Source organism: Micromys minutus (genome assembly GCF_963924665.1).
Source record: "Micromys minutus genome assembly, chromosome: 12".
NCBI classification, from domain to species: Eukaryota; Metazoa; Chordata; class Mammalia; order Rodentia; family Muridae; genus Micromys; species Micromys minutus.
Window position 1 is genome coordinate 31,935,353 of NC_137981.1, and position 19,991 is coordinate 31,955,343.

Genomic DNA, 19,991 nt, shown 5'->3' on the forward strand with positions numbered 1-19,991 from the left:
GCTCTGGAGTTTGGAGTCTATGAAGGTTTGGAGTACTGGCTGTGGAGTAAGATTTGGGGGACATATCTGAGGCCTGTTCCTCCTTTATTTGAAGTCATGTACTAGTTACTTAGTCCATGCCTTTATTCTCTATGCAAAACAGACATCCACAAAGCAACAGTTGTGACAAAGAAATTAGATAGTGAATGTAGAGCAGCAGTTTTATCAGGTTTCATTAAATTCTATCATATGGGAGGAAATGGATTACTTTTCACCTCTGAGGATGGACTTGGGAAGAGGTGGCAGAAATAACAAAGTAGTTGGGGGCTGGGTGGTGTGGCTTTCACATGAGATCCTAATACTTGGGAGGCAAAAGAAGAGGAGCCCTGAAACTTTGAGGCCACCCTGAAGTTTACAGCTAACCTGGGCTACAGAACATGACACTGTCTTAAAACAGACCAACAATCCCATTTGTCAAAGCCTAACAAGGAATAGTTTGGAGCCAAATTGCTGTATTTACTGCCTTGAAATTTTTGTTTGAGAAAGTGAATAGTCATCGAAGGATTCTAGGTGAGTAAATAATCATGCAGTTATGTTGTATAACAAAGCAGTAATGAAAATGATAGGGATAGTACTAGAGAGATTCCAGTGGGAAATATGAGACTTGCTTGCATAATCATAATGAAGATTGTTTGTTATTAAAAGAGGACAAGAAAATATGTTGGAGAGTTGTTCATCTTTCACTTGGACCTTGTTAATGATAGGCAAGCACTTCCTAGCTCTGCTTTGAAAGAGGAAAATCTTACAGGAGGAGGTGAAATCCAAATTGACATTTCCCAGAGAGAAGAAAGAAACAATAAGGAAGGACAGCTGTTGTAAGAAAGAAGCTATTTTCAATTTTGTGCATTTCCAGTGCATATAATTGTTCATTCTTGTATATAAAAGAACCCAGTCTTCCTCTGGTACTTAGGACAGGGAGTGCCAGGGAGGAGATAAAAGTTTACACAACCAAGTCACTGGTGCACTGGATAACATCGAAACTGGATAGGTATCCCAAGGAGAGAAGGAAAAGAGCCTAATACATACTAGACCTCTATAAATGCTCAGAGAAAATTTGAGTGAAATAACTCGGGAACATATGTATTTTAAGTGTGAGTCAAAAAAAGCAGGTAGAAAAAAAGAGTGGTAAGGAGAAAACCAGGAGGGGAAAATTTGTGGTGTGAGCTGATTCAGATCAGACATTGCTGGCTACATACTAACCCATATAGTGACCCTCTGTCCTGTTTAGTGCAGGTGTTTACAGTTATAGTTGCATGCAGATGTGTTTTGTAAGTGATATAGTTGGTAGACAGAAAAATGAGTTTACCTGGCTTTCCAATAGAGTAGAAAACAGGAAGTCTATGTTCAGTAATTATTGATACTCCATTTTCCTTGGAAGACTCTTCTCTATAGCTTCTGTCGAAGATAATTCAAAATTAAATAATATTTTACTCTTTCCATTCAAAGGTAAAGTATGAAGTAACAGAGGATGTGTATACTTCCAGGAAAAAACAACACCAAACCATGATGCATTATTTTTGTGCACTAAATACTCTTCAGTACAAGAAGAAAATAGCTTTGTTAGAACCTCTGCTTGGATACATGCAAGCTCAGGTAAATATATTTTGGATTATATTTACCCTAAAAGCCTTGTATTAAGCTTGATTTTTTTGTATTAACTATAAGGATATTACAGACTGTTGAAAAGAATTTTGTATTGCAGTTTTAAAAAGTAATTTTAAAGACTATCAAGAGTGTCTTATTTTAGGAAGATTGGGTAAATGGTTTTTCTTGCAAATGAAGATGAAAATGTTTTAAATAAGTGGAAGTGCATTGTATTAAGACTTTCCCCACCACAGTTAAAGACAAGGAGCAGAAAGCTAGATGAATTTAATCGCTGGAGCGTCTTTTTATTATAAGCCTGAGGAAGAATGAGCAAGTCTGAACCAGACGTAGTGGTGGACAGCTTTAATCCCAGCACTTGGGAGGCAGAGGCATGTGGATCTCTTGAGTTCAAAACCAGCCTGGTCTACAAAGAGAGTTCTAGTACAGCCAGGGCCACACAGAGAAACCGTTTTGAAAAACAAACAAACTAACAAACAAGGAAAAAGAACAATCAAGTTTGCATTTGTCCCATGTTCCTCACATACTTTCTGAATCAAAAATAATAGATAAGGGTTCTGGTGAGATGTGTCAGTGGTTAAGAGCACTGACTGCTTTTCTAGAGGACCCACATTCAATTTCCAGCATCTGCATGGTGGAGGATCTGACCTCTTAAGGGCACGTGTCACATACATGATGAACAGACATACACACATGCAAAACACTCATGTACATAAAATAAAGTATTCAAATGCTCAAAATGGTGTACATTAGGAAAGAGGCTAGAAAATTGAGTTTTGGGGAATATATTAGTTCCTTAAAAACCAAGAAACTTGAATATTCTTTTAAGCATAAAAGTACTTATTTATTAACTAGTCATGATTGCCTGAGGTCAGGGAAATATTTGAGGTCACCCTGGATTACAAGTGAGCTCTATGTCACATAACAACAGCAGATGGCCTAAAATATGTGAAAGGATATATAGTAGCATTGAATTCTTGTTTCCTTAGTGGCTCTGTGTCTGGTAGATATTGTAAACCTCAACCTGACAACCCACTATTATTTCTATGTAATTCTATCCTAGAAATGTTGATGAGATTCTTCTCTAAATATTTTTTGTGTGTATGACTGTGTTGTATGATCTTTTGCCCCTCTTCTACCTCAGATAAGCTTCTTTAAGATGGGTTCTGAAAATCTCAATGGACAACTGGAAGAATTTTTAGCTAACATTGGAACAAGTGTACAGAAGTAAGTATTTTGTTTTCACTAAAATGAAAATAAATTATGTCAGAAAATTAATAGATAAATGCCATAATTTAAATATTTAGAACTTTATTTTCTAAGGGTTAGTTTTTCTGCCGCAGAGTGCATTTCTCAGCTTTATTGATAAATTAGGAAATTTCTACTATCTTTTTTTCTAGAATGTAGGCTCTGGCTTTCATAACATTAAAATTTGATAACAGTTTTAATGATAGAAAGCTAGCTTTTGTGTCTGAATGATATAAATACCTAACAGTAATTATCCATAAATAAAATTTTCTTTAAAATTTCATTTGTAAACATTGCTTGGAAAATTGGTAAGCAAATCCTCTTTTCTAGGCTCTAGTGTTTAGAGAGAGAAAGCAGTTTCAATCACCTTTGATGTCCAAGTAGCAGAGCTGTTAATCTGAGGCAAGGGGAAAGATGGAATTTAAGATTTTCATTGTATTTTTTGCAGTGCTTGAACACAGGTCAGTGCCATACTACAGAGAAGTTTTAGAATTAATCTGCACTTGGGCATCCGGTCACTTTATTAGTATTCAGATTTGATTTTGTTCCCAGAATATATTAAGTTTTAAAAGTTGTTTAAAATGATTTTGTTACTTTAACCATTTTACGGTGGCTTCTTTTAAAAAAATTAAATATATGGACACATAGGATTGATGAGGCATTATTTATTAGTTGTGGCTAGTAGTGACTAATCTGTTCTCTGTGTTAGTGTTCGAAGGGAAATGGATGGTGACGTAGAGACCATGCAACAGACAATAGAAGATCTGGAGGTGGCCAGTGACCCTTTATATCTGCCTGATCCAGATCCCACCAAGTTTCCCGTCAATCGAAATTTAACCCGAAAGGCTGGATACCTAAATGCTAGGAAGTAAGAGAACTATTGTTATTTTCATATTACACCTTGTAGTAGCACATCAATATAATGTATAGTTAATACTGTTTGCCAGATTGTTTTGGTTTTACTAAAGGTTGATACTTTTTAAAAAATCCATTTTATTTATGTATTTGTGTGTGTGTGTGTGTGTGTGTGTTGTGTACATTTTTATTTTGTGTGTATGCTTGCCATAGCACAGATTAGGAGTGGAGGTGAGTGGACAGCTTGCTGGAGTTGGCCCTCTCCTTCCACCATGTGGGTGCTTGGGATAGAATTCAAATCACCAGGCTTGGCAGGAAGAGCCTTTAAGCACTATGACATCTTGGCAACTTAAGGTTGAAACATTTTTGTGGTGTAGTTATGTAAGCGCGTTGACACATGGAGGTACATGAGAACTTTAAAAAGCCTACCTTCATCTTTATTGAATTGTTTGAATTTATAAAAGGGATGAAACTGATTTCTCAATAAGCCTATCATAACAAGTTACTAAATATTAATGTTTAAATGTGTGATTATATCAAGTAAACATTGAATTTTCATTTGAAAGTGTGCCAAGCTTCCCCTTCCCCTCTTTTTATTCTCATCAATTTTCAGTGCTGGGTTGGAACTCAGACCCTTGAGCATCCTAGGTGCACACTGTTCCATTGAGTTAAATCTCTAGCCTTCACTTGATGATGTGATGGTAAAGTAAATAAAACTGAGAAATAAAACTGAATTTCTTTCCTTGAATACTGAGTGTAACTTGGATTTTTGATGTATCACTGTAACAGTTGAAACTTAATGATATCTAGCCTTGTTTTTGAAACTACAAACATTCATACCAGTGAGTCAACATGCACAAAATCATTTTAGAGTCTGAAAAAGCGGCACATCTTCTTGATATCTTAGTGTCTTTTTACAAGTTGTTTTGTTTTCATATGCTGTTTCTTGTATCTGCTAATGACAAGGGGTTGTTTAGGGGTTGTTATTGAAATTATCAATGTACTTTCTTTAGTAAAACAGGCTTGGTGTCATCTACCTGGGATAGACAGTTTTACTTCACGCAGGGTGGAAACTTAATGAGTCAAGCCCGTGGAGATGTGGCAGGAGGCCTAGCCATGGACATAGATAACTGCTCAGTGATGGCCGTGGACTGTGAAGACAGACGATACTGTTTCCAGATCACTTCTTTTGATGGAAAAAAGTTAGTATTTTTCTGCTGCTAATAAGACATAACATTTTAAAATGAATTGCTGAGTAATTCCTTTTTGTTTCATATAGACATTTAGAATTACTATAAATTAAGGTAATTTGCTTTCAGCTTTTTTCTGACTTAAATGACTTTTTAAAAATTATATTTTTTATGTGCATTGATGTTTTACCTTTATGTACGTTTGTGTGAGGGTGTCAGGGCCTCTGGAACTAGCTGCCATGTGGGTTCTGGGAATTAAACCTATATCCTCTGGAAGAGCAGCCAGTGCTATTAACCACTGAGCCATCTCTCCAGCCCCCTTTAATGATTTTTAAAAAGACTTATGTTGACGAAATAACAAATGGTGCAAACCTGTGACTTCATGTTGAAACTAGTCACTGAAAAGTCCTGCACTGTGCTGGGAAGGCAGTGGACTTAAGAGTGCCTGCTGTGGGTTATTTACTCTGTTCTTGAACAAGTTACTTACAGTCCCTCTGATCTTTATTTCTCCCTATATCAAATGGGGGCAGTGGAGTTATTATTATGTATGTTAGATTTCTCTTCCTCACAATAATTGACAGTACAACATACGTACTGGTTACGTTATTTTATCCATTGTTTTTTATCATGCCTTTCAAAAAGTTCTATTACCTTTGTGTTAAATAAGAGTCTATTGGGGGTTGGAGAGATGGCTCAGCAGTTAAGAGCACTGACTGCTCTTCCAGAAGTCCTGATTTCAGTTCCCAGCAACCACATGGTGGCTCACACCATCTGTAATGAGATCTGATGCCACCTTCTGGTGTGTCTGAGGATAGCTACAGTATACTCACATATATGAAATAAATAAATATATTTTTTAAAAGTCTATTGAGTAGAACAGTTTTTTAAAAAGCATAAATATAAGTTGGAGAATAGAAAACTATTTGTAATTTTATTTATAGCATTTTATTTTCTTCTAGTTTTTATTCTGAGTATATTTTTCTTCCTTTACCCTCACTTCTTCCCCTTGAACCCATTTCCTTGAGCAATCTGGGCTGGTCTCTGCCACAGACTTTCTGTGACACATTCTCAGTTGTGTAGTCTGGCCTTCAACTTTTTGTTCTTTTACCTTCCCTCCAAAGTAGTTTAGCACTGTGTTACCTATCATTCCTGGTCTGAGTACATTTTCTTGAATTATTGAAAGATATTTTATATATCTAAATTAGATCTGCATCCATTAAAAAAAAAAAACATTTTGCTCTCTCTTGGCCTCTTTTGGTCTTATGCTCTTGCTGCCTTGCTCTCCCACCCCTACCCCTCCTCTTCCCTTTCCCTTTCCCCCTCTCTCCACGTGCTCATGGCCTCTCTATTTCTCTCTCTCTCTCTCTCTCTCTCTCTCTCTCTCTCTCTCTTTACCTCTTAACTCTCCCATGACCTGAATAAACTCTATTCTGTACTAAAAAAAAAAAAAAAACATTTTATAGGACTAGAGAAATAGTTCAGCAGTTAACAACAGGTATTACTCTTATAGAGGATCCAGGCTTGGTTCCGAACACCCACGTCCAGTGGATCAAAACTCGCTGTAGTTCCAGCCCCAGGTGATCTGTCACCTTTATCTGTCCTCCAAGGGTACCTGTGCTTGTGTACTGCACAGAAACTCATATACATATGATAAAATATTTCTTTAAAAGTCTATTCATAATGGCTGCATTCTAATTTTTCAAAAACCATACAACATAGTTTAAATATTTTCCTAATGATAGATATTTAAGTTAGTTGAGATTGATTTTGACCTTTGAGCTTCCTTATTTATCATTTAGAAGAAACACCTGGGTTCTCTGAAAATCATTTTTTTTTTCCGTCATATATTTGTACATAAGATCTTTCTTCATAAAAGAGTTTTGCTCCTGTATCTTTGCTACATAGTTATGTTCCTAGTCCTTCTACAGACATACAATGAATGTCAATTATATTGAGTATATAATATATCTGTATATTAGAGTTTTCCTGTTTTCATTAGCCCAGTTAGCAAATTGCTAACATGTTACTACTTGTATTTACATTTTTGTATTTTTAGTTTCTGCTAATGCTTGGCATGGTTTCCTATTTTTCTTGATAAGATAGAAAGTTAGTAAAATTTAAAATTTCTTTTAAAATATCACATTTCTGTAATGGTTCATACATTAGATTTTTTATTTAAACTAAGGGAGAAACTGTAATAATGAAGTTAGTATTTTTGGTTAGATCACCAATAGAAATGCTAGTAAGTTGAAGTGCCATTCTTCTTTTATGTTCTGTCTTTTGAGAGCTGGAACTGCCATTTGGTTTTGCATGTTGGGTTGTGATAGCCACTTGGAGTCACAAGCCTTAAGTCCTGCTGCTGCTGCTGGTGGTCTTTGTTCCCTAAAGTATTTCCATCACTTGTGTTTTTTATTTAATTTTAAGGTTGAGGCTAAAACTTTTAATTTTTTCTTCCCAGATCTTCAATTTTGCAAGCAGAGAGTAAAAAAGACCATGAAGAGGTAAAAAATTTTTTATAAGGCTATTTATTTATTTATTGTTTTTGGAGACAGGGTCTCTCTGTGTAGTGTTGGCTGTTGTGGAACTTACTCTGTAGATCAGGCTGGAAATCTACCTGCTTCTGCCTCTTGTGTGCTAGTAATAAAGTTAATTTCTTCAGCAACATTTAAATTAGTTTTATTTTGTTTTTTTTTCTGAGAACAAAACATATTAATGTATTTATAATAGAAAGTTTAGGAAAACCCTAGTTAATTAAAAAATGACTTTAGTTTTCTAACAGAATTTTATAGCTGGAGGAATCTTAGACACCATTTCTGTGCTGTCTTAAAGTGTTATATTTGGCGGTGACCTTCCGAATGTCACCTTCTAGCAGGCATAGTATTGTGAGTTAGCAGTTGGCTTATTCTCCGTTTTCACTAACCTTCGGGATGCTACTTACAGCAGCTAGAACATGGTACAAGAGGAAACAGCGCTGGGCTTAGAACAGTGGGAAAATTAAAGACAGAAAAAAGATTTGGGAGTCTCTGTTCTTCCTCACAAGCCTTTCCTTTTGGCTCCAGCCTTCCTCCTAGTATACTACATAAGGAGGGTAAGATGCTATCAAGGCTGAACCTTTCAAAACAGTTTTCAGAAATTCAGTCTGAAGATCTCTTAGATGCATATGTTTATAGTGGGTCTCTTGTTTTTGTTTTGTTTATGGTGCTGGGGATTGAGTCCAGTGGCTCACATATTTTGTTAAATAAAGTATGTGCTCTACCACTGAGTTACAGCCTCATTCCCAAGATGTTTTCTTATGAAAATTATATGCTGCTTCTAATGAAAACTATTTCAGTTTAATATTTAATAGCCTTCCTTAGTAGAGAGGCTCTATTAAAAACTAGTAATAATCTTACTTTTTTTCTTTTCAGTGGATCTGTACAATAAACAACATATCTAAACAAATATACTTGAGTGAAAATCCAGAGGTAATATTTTTATTTTGTTATCCAGGATTATCAGAATGAAATAATTTTGTGGTTTATATGGCTTGTAGCAATTGATTCTTAAGTTTTGTAATCTCAAGTATGGAATCTATATGATTCTGTTTGGGTAGTTACAATGTACCATGATGTATTGTTTGTCACAATTGTTATTTCAAAATGTACTGATAAGTTACTCAGCTGGTATTGACAATTACCTTTGTGTAGGGTATCATGGAGTAGGTAAAAATGTAGGGAAACTCCATGGCTGCCTCTAGGAGTTACTGTGGTAAGTCAAAGTAGAAGTTTTGTGACATTTTATGTATAACATATTGTGATTAGAAGCACATAGTTAAAAAATGTACCTGGTGATTACTTACAGGCTTACATTTTGAGAATATTAGGATTAGTGAGGACTTTGTTTTAGAGAAAATTCTGTAGAGGTGATGGAATCCTGTGCTAAGATTTGCTTAAGGAAAAAAGGAGCCACTGCAGCCAATACATAAAAACTAAAGTCAGATGCAGAAGTGACATGTGGGTGGAACTAGCAGAGTAAATCAAAGTTTTTGGTGCAGAATGGAAAATTGAACTGTGCACTTAGATACATGGAAATCTTGTTTAGATACTTGTTATGATTTTGGTACATCTGTAACGATGCAGCCCAAACTCTGTTTGCAAATTATTCTTTTGAGTAGAAAGGGGTTCAAGCCTGGTAAACCCCAGTTTGTATGTAAACTTAGCCATAGTTACAGTTTGAGCAAGCAGGTAGAATCCAAGGGTACCAGTAGCTGAAAGAAGGGAGTGAGAGAATGGACTGAGTCTATTTTTTATCCACGTTGGGAAAGGACTTGGTTCTAGACAGGAGCCGTCTAGACTTCAGTTAAGACAGGAGTTGGCTATGCTGTAAACCCAGGTGCTTCTCAGAGCCAGGTAGGGATGGATAATTTCATTTGAAAGTCTTAGTCCTAAGCTCCCCCCACACTCCCAAAACAGGGTTTCTTGGATCTGCCTGTCTTTTCTCCCCCCCAACCCAGATTAATGGCATGTGTCACCATCCTAGCTTAAGTTACTATTGTTGTAATGGGGGACTTGATAGGAGGGTCTAGACTAGTTAGTAACTGGTTGAGTAAAAAAGGTAAAGAAGAAAATGATAAAGATGATGTTTTCAAAGACTTTCATTTAGAAAAAAAAATTCCGTTTTTTTAAAAATGTATACCATCAAGTATATTTATAATAATGTTACAAATTAATAATTATATTCTAGAAGAATTCTTTTATATTTAAATGAATGGCTTACTCCTAGTTTTTTTGTTCTATAAAATATTTTGAATGACTAGGCAGTGTGCTAGGTGATAGCAGTACAAACCTTAATCCAAAGTAACTGGTAGTTAAAAATTAATAGAAAAAGGATATACTCATGTCATAAATATTAGTAGAAAGTAATTAGAATTATAGGAATTAGAATTATCTTGAACTATAGGAGGTTCACAATGTTTGAAATTAATGTACCGTACTAGTAAGGTCAGAGAATGGAAATAACTTAGTAGGTTTAGTTTGTATTTTAAGCACAGCTCAAGAGCTTACTAACAGTTTTGACAGTTACATCAAACATTTAGTTTCTTACATTATTAATACTAATTCTTTTTTTAAAAAAATAAACCAAAATAGGAAACTGCCGCCCGAGTGAATCAGTCTGCTTTAGAAGCTGTCACTCCGTCTCCATCTTTCCAGCAGAGACATGAGAGCCTGCGTCCAGGAGGGTGAGTTAGTATGTGGGGTTAAGTGTTAGCTAATGCTCTGATTTTAACAGTACTGCTTAGTTAAGTAGTAAGCCATCTCAGAATGACAGAAGTATATATTTAAAATAATAAATTTACTAATGGGGGCACAGGCCAGAGGTTGGTATGGTGGAGAACTTTATTTTTAAGACAGAATCCCAGACCTGGAGCTCATTGATTTGGTAAGCTGACTGGCCAGTGAGTTCCTTGAATCTTGCTGTCTCTGCACCCCAGTACTGTGGTTGCAGATGCATGCTAACATGGCAGCTTTCCCCTCTTTTTATTACTACTATTAATTATTTATTTACGAGTATTGAAGATTAAAACCCAGGTTCTCACTAGGCATTGGTAGCATATACTTTTAATTCTAGCAGTTGGTAGGCAGATGCAAGTGGATATCTGAGTTTGAGGCCAGCCTGGTCTACAGAGTGAGTTGTAAGACATCAAGGGCTACATAGTAAAATCGTGTTGAAACCCTCCCCCACCAATAGAAACTGTAAACAGCTTCTCCTGCTCAGACAACAGGCATTTTACCAGTGAAGTCATCACCCTAGTCCCCGTTTATGTTTTTTAATTGCAAAGAAAGGAATCCTTTACTAAATAAATAGTGATATGAGATTAACTTTTTATACTCTTTGAGTCAGGGTCTTGTTTTCTAGACCAGGCCAATCCAAAACTTGTGATCCACTACCTGGATTTACTTCCTGAGTGCTAGGATTATAGAAAGGTAATTTTTTAAAATTGGAGTTTGATTTATACTCTCATTGACTAGAAATACAGTTTTCTTGTAGTCTTCCAAGTATTGAACTTCTGAAAAAAAAAAAAACTAAATTCAGTGCCTTGTTTTCCTTTGTGGTTAGACAATCTCGGCCACCAACAGCTCGAACCAGCAGTTCAGGATCCTTGGGATCAGAGTCTACAAATTTAGCTGCCCTCTCTCTAGATTCTCTTGTTGCTCCAGATACGCCAATACAGTTTGATATAATTTCTCCTGTGTGTGAAGATCAGCCTGGCCAGGCAAAAGCCTTTGGACAAGTAGGCAGGTGAGTAGTGACGTCAGAAAGCCAATGTGCTGTGGTCTGTGAGACTATAAGACTTGTGTCCATTTCTGTATCAGCTATGATGTCTTTTGTGTAATTGCCTAACAGCATTTACATAGGTAGGGTAGAACCATACAGGTTTTTCTGTTGGTCTTCTGTATCTGTAAAAGGTGCTAGGATAATCAAATGTCAAAAAAATTAATTCTGAATTGCTTATCAAGCCTATTACTTGAGCATTTGCCTTGTCAATTGCAGAAGTGGTAGTTCTATTTTTAGGTTGTGACACTATTTTAAAAATTCTTTGTCAGAAGAAGGGGTTGGGGATGTACCTCAGTTGGTAGCGAGCTTGCCTAGCATGCACATGAAGCCTTGGATTCAGTCTCTAGCACCACAGAAAACCTGGGCAGTTTAGCTTATCCCTGCAACTGTAGTTACTTAGGAATTGAGAGTAGGAGAGTCTAAAACTCAAGATTTTCTTGGCTATATAGCAAATGCAAATCTGGTTTGGACTATACAAGATCCTCTTGCTGATGATGATATTGTTGATGATGAGGTCATGTCACAATACTTAAATTTTTTTTTTAGGGGGAGTGGATAGAGAAATGACTCAGAAGTTGAGAGTGGCTACTGTTCCTGCAGAGTATCAGGTTCCGTTCATAGTACCCATGTGTGATAGGTCACAACTACTTCTAACTCTGGTTCCAGGGGATCTAAAACTGTTGTCTGGCCTCCACAAGTTCCTAAATGCATATGGTGCACAAAAACTTATATAGACAAACACACATAAACATAAAGAAATGAAACTATGGCAAATCATTTATTAAGGAGGTTGGGCACTTAATACATTCAATTTGGATATGACAGAATTATGAAAACTTGTACAAATATATTATATTACATATGCATAGCACTTGATATAATATGCCACACTGATATGGAAGAAATCAGTGTTGGACTGGAGAAATAGCTCAGCAGTTACACTTGCTGTTCTTGCAGAGGATCCAGGTTCATATCCAGCACCCACATGGTAGCTCACAACCATCCATAATTCTGACTCTAGGGGATCTGAGGCCCTTTTTCTCTGCAGGCACTGGACACATAAATAGTGCATATTCATACACGGGGGCACTCATTTATATACATACAGTAAGATTAAATAAATATTTTTAAATAGATCAATATCTTATCCTCATTTTGTGTGTATATGTTTATATATCTGCAGATGCACACATACATTTATGTGCATGTTTGTGGAGGTCAGAGGACAATTCAGGTGGTATTATTAGCTAGCTACCTTTTTGATAAAGAATTTCCCACTGCCCTGGACTTACCAAGTAGGCTGGATCTCCATTGAACTCTAGGGATCTATCTATTTCTGCCTCCCCAGAGCTGGGATTGCAAGTTTTGACCTTAGGTTTTTGTTTGTTTGTTTTGTTTTGGTGTATGTGTATGTGTGTGTGTGTGTTGGGCAGATTTTATGACAGTGTTTCTCTGTGAAGTCCTAGCCGTCACTCTGTAGTCTTGGCCTGGCCTCTAACTCAGAGTTCCATCTGACTGTGCCTCCCTGGTGCAGGAATTAAAGCCATGTACCACTACTTTTGGGTGCTTGGCCTTTTTACATAGTTTTGGGGGTTGAACTCGGGTTGACTGAGCCATGTCCTTAACCCCTGCCCTGTTTTTTTAATGCCATTATTATTTTAGACCACTTCTTACAGTAAGGCTTCTTTTGAATTGAACTTTCCCTTCATCATTGTGATTGTGCCACAAGCTCAGAACAGGAATGGGGGCAGTAGCTTTTATCTTTGGTTTACTTTTCTTCTTGCATTGGTACTTAAACCTTGAGAAATAGAGTTTAGTTTTCTCTTACTTTGTGGTGCTGGGGATGAAACCCAGGCTTTGTGTGCATCATAGGAAAGCCCTCTTAGTACTTACGTATATCTATACCTGTATATAGAGCCAGGAAATACAGTTCATTAAAAAAAGAAATACATGTTTAGAACTAGACAGTGTTTGGATCTTTATAGTTAACTTGCAATTTGTACTTAAAGAATTCAGACTTGGAATTTTACAGTTCTAGGAAATTCCTGGCATTTTTTCAAGACTCCAGTATTGTCACCACATTGGTCTTCCTCTGCGTTGGTTTGTTTAAATTAGAAAACTTTTAGAAAATAGTTTAGTATGAGGATTGTTATGTGTAGTTAAATTTATACCTACTAAATAAAACACAGCAACAAAGGGCTGTGATAGGTACATCAGTTAGTGTAGACACTGGGTTTGGCCTGTTACTCAGTGTGAGCAAAGCTATTGTATTGTTCATTAGCAGAGTGAGAGATTCTGGAGCTTTTCTTTGTAAACATGTAAAGTTTTATGACTCAATCTTTAATTCTGTTCTCTTCCGTGTGACTTTTGGTGACATTTATTTATGTTTTTCCCTAAATTTTAGGCGTACAAATCCATTTGGAGAATCTGGAGGAAGCACAAAATCAGAAACTGAAGGTAGAGCAGACTGCAATATTCATTCTAGTGATCCAGGAGTAAATTTTGAAATGTGTCATTTGCATTTTGCTTCTGTGCTCAGTTTTGATGTTTTTACTTCAGAATTTTTACTCATAGATTATTTTTTTTAAAGGTTTATTTATTTTATGTGTTTGAGTACACTTTTGCTCTCTTCAAACAAACAAGAAGAAGGCATCAGATCTCATTACAGATGGTTGTGAGTCACCATGTGGTTGCTGAAAATTGAACTCAGAACCGCTGGAAGAACAGTCAATGTTCTTAACTGCTGAGTTACCTCTTCAGCTCTCTCATACTATTCTTAAGGCAACCAGAACCTAATCTGACTTCTGATGTAACTCATTATAGAATGTCACAGACATTTGGCCTTATTGTCAAATTCTTAGTACATAAACTATTTCTTAAGCTTTTTTTTTTGGAAAAAATAAAAGTTTGTGTTTTTTTTTTAATCTTTCAACCCCAAGATCCTTGACTTAACTAACCCTGGGAAGTTGGCTAGGTTTCCAGGATTGGAATGCTTTCCTTCTGGTTGAGTAGGTTTTAATCCAATTAGAGAACTGTTACTATCAAGATGTATGTATACTATCGTACATGAAGATTATCGTGATGTGCTGGTAGTGGTTGTGGTTCATAGGCACCATAGCTGGGAAGAACTATTTGTTCCTCCCTCTTTTAGAAGGCTGTGTTGTGTCTTCTAATACCATAAAAGTTAATTCTCAGGGAAAAGGCAGTTCAACTCAGGGGTCTCTGGACCAAGCATCTAAAGTTCATGGTGGCTTCAGCATTAGGGGACTCAACCTTCCACCTCTCAGGGGCAACTAAGGGCAGTGGCATGTAATATCTTTTAGAGAACTCTGACCAACAACTTCAAAGAGGGCCTTTCATGCTTGCTGTTGGGGTTTTTGTTAGATGGTCTTTGGCTTTTGGAGGGTGCATTGTCATTTAAATGGAAAATTTTCATTTAAACTTTGTATGTGTATTTATGCTTAGATTTGGCAGTATTATAGAGCTGTGGTTGTTATTTTGTTAGGTAGTTAATAGTTATGATTACTTATAACATTTTCAGACATCCTTGTTTTACCCTCTTTTCCATATCTCCTGCCTCTTGACTAGAGCCTTCTCCTTTAGAGCCTTCTCCTTTAGAGCCTTCTCCTTTTCCCCCATTTTCCTGATGCTTTTAAATCCCTCTCTTTTCATCAATGATTCCTTTTTGTTTTCCTTGTTTTTGTAGTTAACTCCAGTATATATATTCACACATGAACATTTGGAACTGTGAGCACCAGATATGAGAAAACATGTTTGTCCTTTTGGGTCTGCGTCACTTCACTCAATGAACAAGCCAGCCTAGTCAGTCAGCAGGTTCTCCAGAGCAGGAGTGAGGATTAAAAAGAAAAAAAGACTATTAGACAACACTGTAGTATGACCCCAGCCAGTTCTGAGGCTGAATCGGGTTTATTTTTTTCCCTGTCTGCTTTTATACCACTTTAAGTACATGCAAAATATAATAAGATCAGTTTTGGGTCAAGGAACAAGCAAAGCAATAAATAAAATCCCATAAATACCTTTCTAGGGGCTAGTCAGTGATAACCAAGACAAAAGAACTGCCTCATATGTCTCACCTGAGACTTTGCTCTGAGCTCTGCATTAACTCAAATGTAAATGTTCTTAATCTGGGCCTCTTTCCCAAAGATTTCTACCTTGAGCTTACTTCTTTTGTCCTGGTGGATGTAAAATTTCTGCCAAGTGTCTAAAAGAAACCCCTAAAAGCTCTCCACATCTCCCCCTTATTTCATAAACAAGACTGTGTGTCCCTGTCTTAGGTTGTTCTGACAAAAATGCTTTCCTTACCCAGTGTGAAATATGCATTATCAAGAGCAGTGCTATTCTGTCTTAGTTTGTTAAGGCTCTGTACCCATCCTTGGCTACCAGCCTGTTAAATTAAGAATTCTGTCTGGGGATCCATTTTTAGTTTCAAGCCATGTATTTTGGCCACCACTATATTGAGTCACATTTTATCACAATGGGCAGGAGTGAAAGTATTTCCAGGACAAGAAGGGCTAGCATGATCAAGCTGTGTATGCCATTCTTAAAGCTTGACCAAGATTGAAATATTGACCTCAGGCCACAAATAATTTTATCAGCAATATCTGCAGCATCAAAGCTCAGCAGAGCAGCATTCTTTAAATTTATAATCTGTGTATGCAAAGTTAAAACATCCAGAGTGGTGTTAGAATTATTCCAAATATCCTACAAGTATCTTTGAACTTTTTCCCTTACAGTGACTATCATTGTAAATTTTAGAAGTAACACAAATCCGTTGGTATTTAGCATAACCCTAGAGATGGCTTCTTACTCTTTTTTAAAATTTTATTTTAAAGAATTATTTATTTTATGTACACTGTAACTGTCCTCAGACATACCAGAAGAGGGCATCAGATTCCATTATTGATGTTTGTGAGCCACCATGTGGTTGCTGGGAATTGAACTTAGGACCTCTGGAAGAGTAGTTAGTACTCTTAACCACTGAGCCATCTCTCCAGCCCAGCTTCTTACTCTTAAACTCTGAACCTCCAATAATTTGAGTAGTATCATAAAGAGCATCAATCCATTGTTCCAATGGCCTTTCTAAATCCTCTTGAATACTCAGTAACATGTTTTGCTAAATGATTAACAACAGTAGCTGTCATAACTTCTTGTGTCAAAGCAATTGCAGAAGCAGTGGTGCTGTTAATGCAATTAAAGCTGCTATGCCATCAGTAACCAAGCCCACTGCCCTCTTGCTTCCGCTTAAAGCCTGACTCACTTCTTCCAGTATCCACAAGCTTTTTTCAGAATACCAAGGTACTGTAATACTCATAGGCAATAAAGCAAAAGCTGATTGATAAACCACTGTAACAGACATGTCAGATTTCAACACATTAACACAATTAGAAAGTGTACAATCAATATAACTTACTTTAAATACTGTAGAAGAAACAAAAGTAATTATAACATGGCCAGTTAATAAAAGGTTAGGAGCTTTAACTAATATTTGTTTGAAATCCAGATCTTACCACAATTTTATCCACTGTAAATGTAACTTCATACAGGCAGTTGTGAATTTTCAGATGTTTCTGAAAATGTCCAGAACCAGACTTCCAAATGAAGGACTGTTATTTCCAATATTGGATTGATTTTTAGACCAGTTCATGATTGAGTCAGAATAACTGGTCACATTAAAGGAAAGAGAAGGGTCATTATAACTTCTCTTTGTGATTAAGTTTTTGAAGGCAGTTTCCACAGTCTCCATGTTCTCTGTCCCACAAAGTCTAAAAGCTTGAGGCAAGTCATCTTCAATCTGGGATATAGGCAAGCAAAGATGGGTCAGGAACATATGTCCAATGCCGATTCTCTGTCACCATTGTCAGGGCACTCAGCAAGCTTACAGTCAGCATCATTCTTTGTCCCAGCATCAGCATGTCACCAACCACTCTGGCAGCTAGCATGCTTTTGCAGCATTCTGCAGGGAGAAACAAAAATATGCCTTCTTCTTCATATTAATGTCTGATTGGAACCAGACCATATGCCAGTAAGTGGATCCTTCCATTTCACCTAGGCAGAAGTATGTCTAGTTGAAGGATGCCATAGACACTCGGCAGAGAGTTCCTTGGCATCCAAATATTAAAATTTTAACATAAAAGGATCATGATTTAATTAATTGTGTGATGTATTGGGATATAACCCCCCTTCTTGTGTTATGAAGATATTGTTTTAAAGTCCCACAGTACCTGTTCCTTATCCTTGAGGATTATTAGAACTTTCAGTAATATGGGTAGTATTATTGACAAGCTTGTCACATTGTAAATCGTCACATCAGAAATGCTTGACTGCAGTAGACAGTTGTGTTACCTGTTTTAATCTGATATGGAACACCAAGCATAGAGAAACAAAGTAGGCAATGACTAGTTTAGTTGCTTCTCCTGTTAAAGCAGTTGCAACTAGAAAGCCTGAAAAATGTCAATATTCACATGTACTTATTTTAATTTTTTAAAGTCAGAAATATTCATAACATCCATTTGCCATAATTAATTAGGTATAAGTTCTTGAGGATCAACACCATTATGTGTGTGATGGTTTGCATATGCTTGGCCCAGGGAGTGGTACTATTAGAAGGTGTGGCCTTGTTGGAGGAAGTGTGTCATTCTGGGGGTGGGCTAGGAGACACTCCTTCTAGCTGCCTGAGGATGCTTAGTCTGTTCCTGGCTTTCTTTGGATGAAGATGTAGAACTTTCAGCTCATCCTGTACCATGCCTGTACCCCACTCCTGGTACCAACTTCTGTGCTGTGAACAGACACCATGACCAAGGCAAGTCTTATAAATAACAACATTTAATTGAGGCTGGCTTACAGGTTCAGAGTTGCAGTCTATTATCATCAAGACAAGAGCATGGCAGCATCCAGGCAGGCATGGTGTGACATACTTCTTCCAACAAGGCCACATCTTCTTCTTCTTCTTCTTTTTTTTTTAAGATTTAAAAATAATCATTGTCAGACAATTTATTAGTCATATGATTAAATGTTGTACTAATAGTAGTTATATTTAAAATATAGAAAAAAATTAGGGAAATGATCATATATTTTCTGTATACACATATTTTTTCAAAATATTTTCACTCTTTTAAACTTTATTTTAAAAAACAAAGATAAAAGAAAAAAAATTTAAACATTTTTGCATAAATGTATACAAATACAACTGTGTCAGTGCTTGGCTGTTTTTTCTTTTTTTAAAGGTTTGATACTCTGTATTAAGGTCTTACTAGTTACAATGAGCAAAAAGTACATGTAAAACAGGATGTAACCCGGAATTAGTCAACGTTCTCTTGGTGTGTAAGGATTGAGCATAATGTTTTTTGATTTCTTTTTTTCTTGAACTTCACACAGTCTGTGAGTTGTTTCTGGGGCAGTGCGAGCCTATGGGGTTAGCATCCCACTATCAGTGACTGCATATTATGTCTGTTCTTTTGTTACTGGGTTATCTCACTCAGGATGACATTCTCTAGATGCAACCATTTTCTTAAGAATTTGGTTAAGTCATTGTTTCTGATAGCTGAGTAGTACTCCATTGTGTAAGTGTACCACAATTTTTGTATCCATTCATCTACTGAAGGACATCTGGGTTTTTTCCAGCTTCTGGCTATTATAAATAGAGCTGCTATGAACATTGTGGCGCATGTATCTTTGTTGTATATTGGAGTGTCTCTGGGGTATATGCCCAGAAGTGGAATAGCTGGGTATTCAGGTAGTACTATGTCCAATTTTCTGAGGTATCGCCAGACAGATTTCCAGAGTGGTTGTATCAGTTTACAACCCCACCAACAGTGGAGAAATGTTCCTCTTTCTCTACAACCTCGTCAACATCTGCTGTCATCTGAGTTTTGGATCTTGGCCAATCTGACTGGTGTGAGGTGGAATCTCAGGGTTGTTTTGATTTGCATTTCCCTGATGGCTAAGGATGTCAAGCACTTCCTTAGATGTTTCACAGCCATTCCATATTCCTCAATTGAGAACGTTTTGTTTAGCTCTGTACACCATTTTTTAATAGGGTTGTTTGATTCTCTGGTGTCTAGCTTTTTGAGTTCTTTGTATACCTTGGATATTAGGCCTCTATCTGATGTGGAGTTGGTAAAGATCTTTTCCCATTCTGTTGGCTGCCGTTTTGTTTTCTTGACAATGTCCTTAGCCTTTCAGAAACTTTGCAATCTCATTAAGTCCCATTTGTCAATCTTTGACCTTAGAGCTTGAGCCATTGGTTTTTTGTTCAGAAAAATTTCTCCTGTGGCTATGTGTTCTAAGGTTTTCCCTACTTTCTCATCTAATAGTTTCAGTGTATCTGGTTTAATGTGGAGATCTTTGATCCACTTACACTTGAGCTTTGTACAAGGAGATAAGAAAGGGTCTATTTTCATTCTTCTGCATGCTGAGTGCCAGTTGGACCAACACCATTTGTTGAAGAGGCTGTCCTTTTTCCATTGAATGTTTACATCTCCTTTATCAGAAATCAGGTGACCATATACGTGAGGGCTTAATTCTGGATCTTCTATTCTATTCCATTGATCCACGTGCCTATTTCTGTACCAGTACCATGTAGTTTTCAGCACAATTGCCTTGTAATATAGCTTGAGGTCAGGGATAGTGATTCCCACAGTTGTTTTCTTGTTGTTGAGGATGGATTTTGCTATTCTAGGTCTTTTGTTATTCCAGATGAAATTGCACATTGATCTTTCCAAC

At 36.7% G+C, this 19,991-nt stretch overlaps 1 protein-coding gene across 1 annotated transcript in view; it reads left to right on the top strand.

The window, feature by feature from the left end:
• The window catches only part of APPL1 (adaptor protein, phosphotyrosine interacting with PH domain and leucine zipper 1), a 52,576-nt gene that overhangs the window by 15,427 nt on the left and 17,158 nt on the right, over nt 1-19,991 (top strand). Inside the window, exons 8-16 of the mRNA XM_080926943.1 lie at nt 1,486-1,632; nt 2,786-2,868; nt 3,599-3,757; nt 4,758-4,946; nt 7,393-7,435; nt 8,342-8,398; nt 10,061-10,152; nt 11,031-11,213; nt 13,654-13,706. Coding sequence (XP_080783069.1) covers nt 1,486-1,632; nt 2,786-2,868; nt 3,599-3,757; nt 4,758-4,946; nt 7,393-7,435; nt 8,342-8,398; nt 10,061-10,152; nt 11,031-11,213; nt 13,654-13,706 — 1,006 coding nt within the window. The remainder of the gene's footprint in view (nt 1-1,485; nt 1,633-2,785; nt 2,869-3,598; nt 3,758-4,757; nt 4,947-7,392; nt 7,436-8,341; nt 8,399-10,060; nt 10,153-11,030; nt 11,214-13,653; nt 13,707-19,991) is intronic.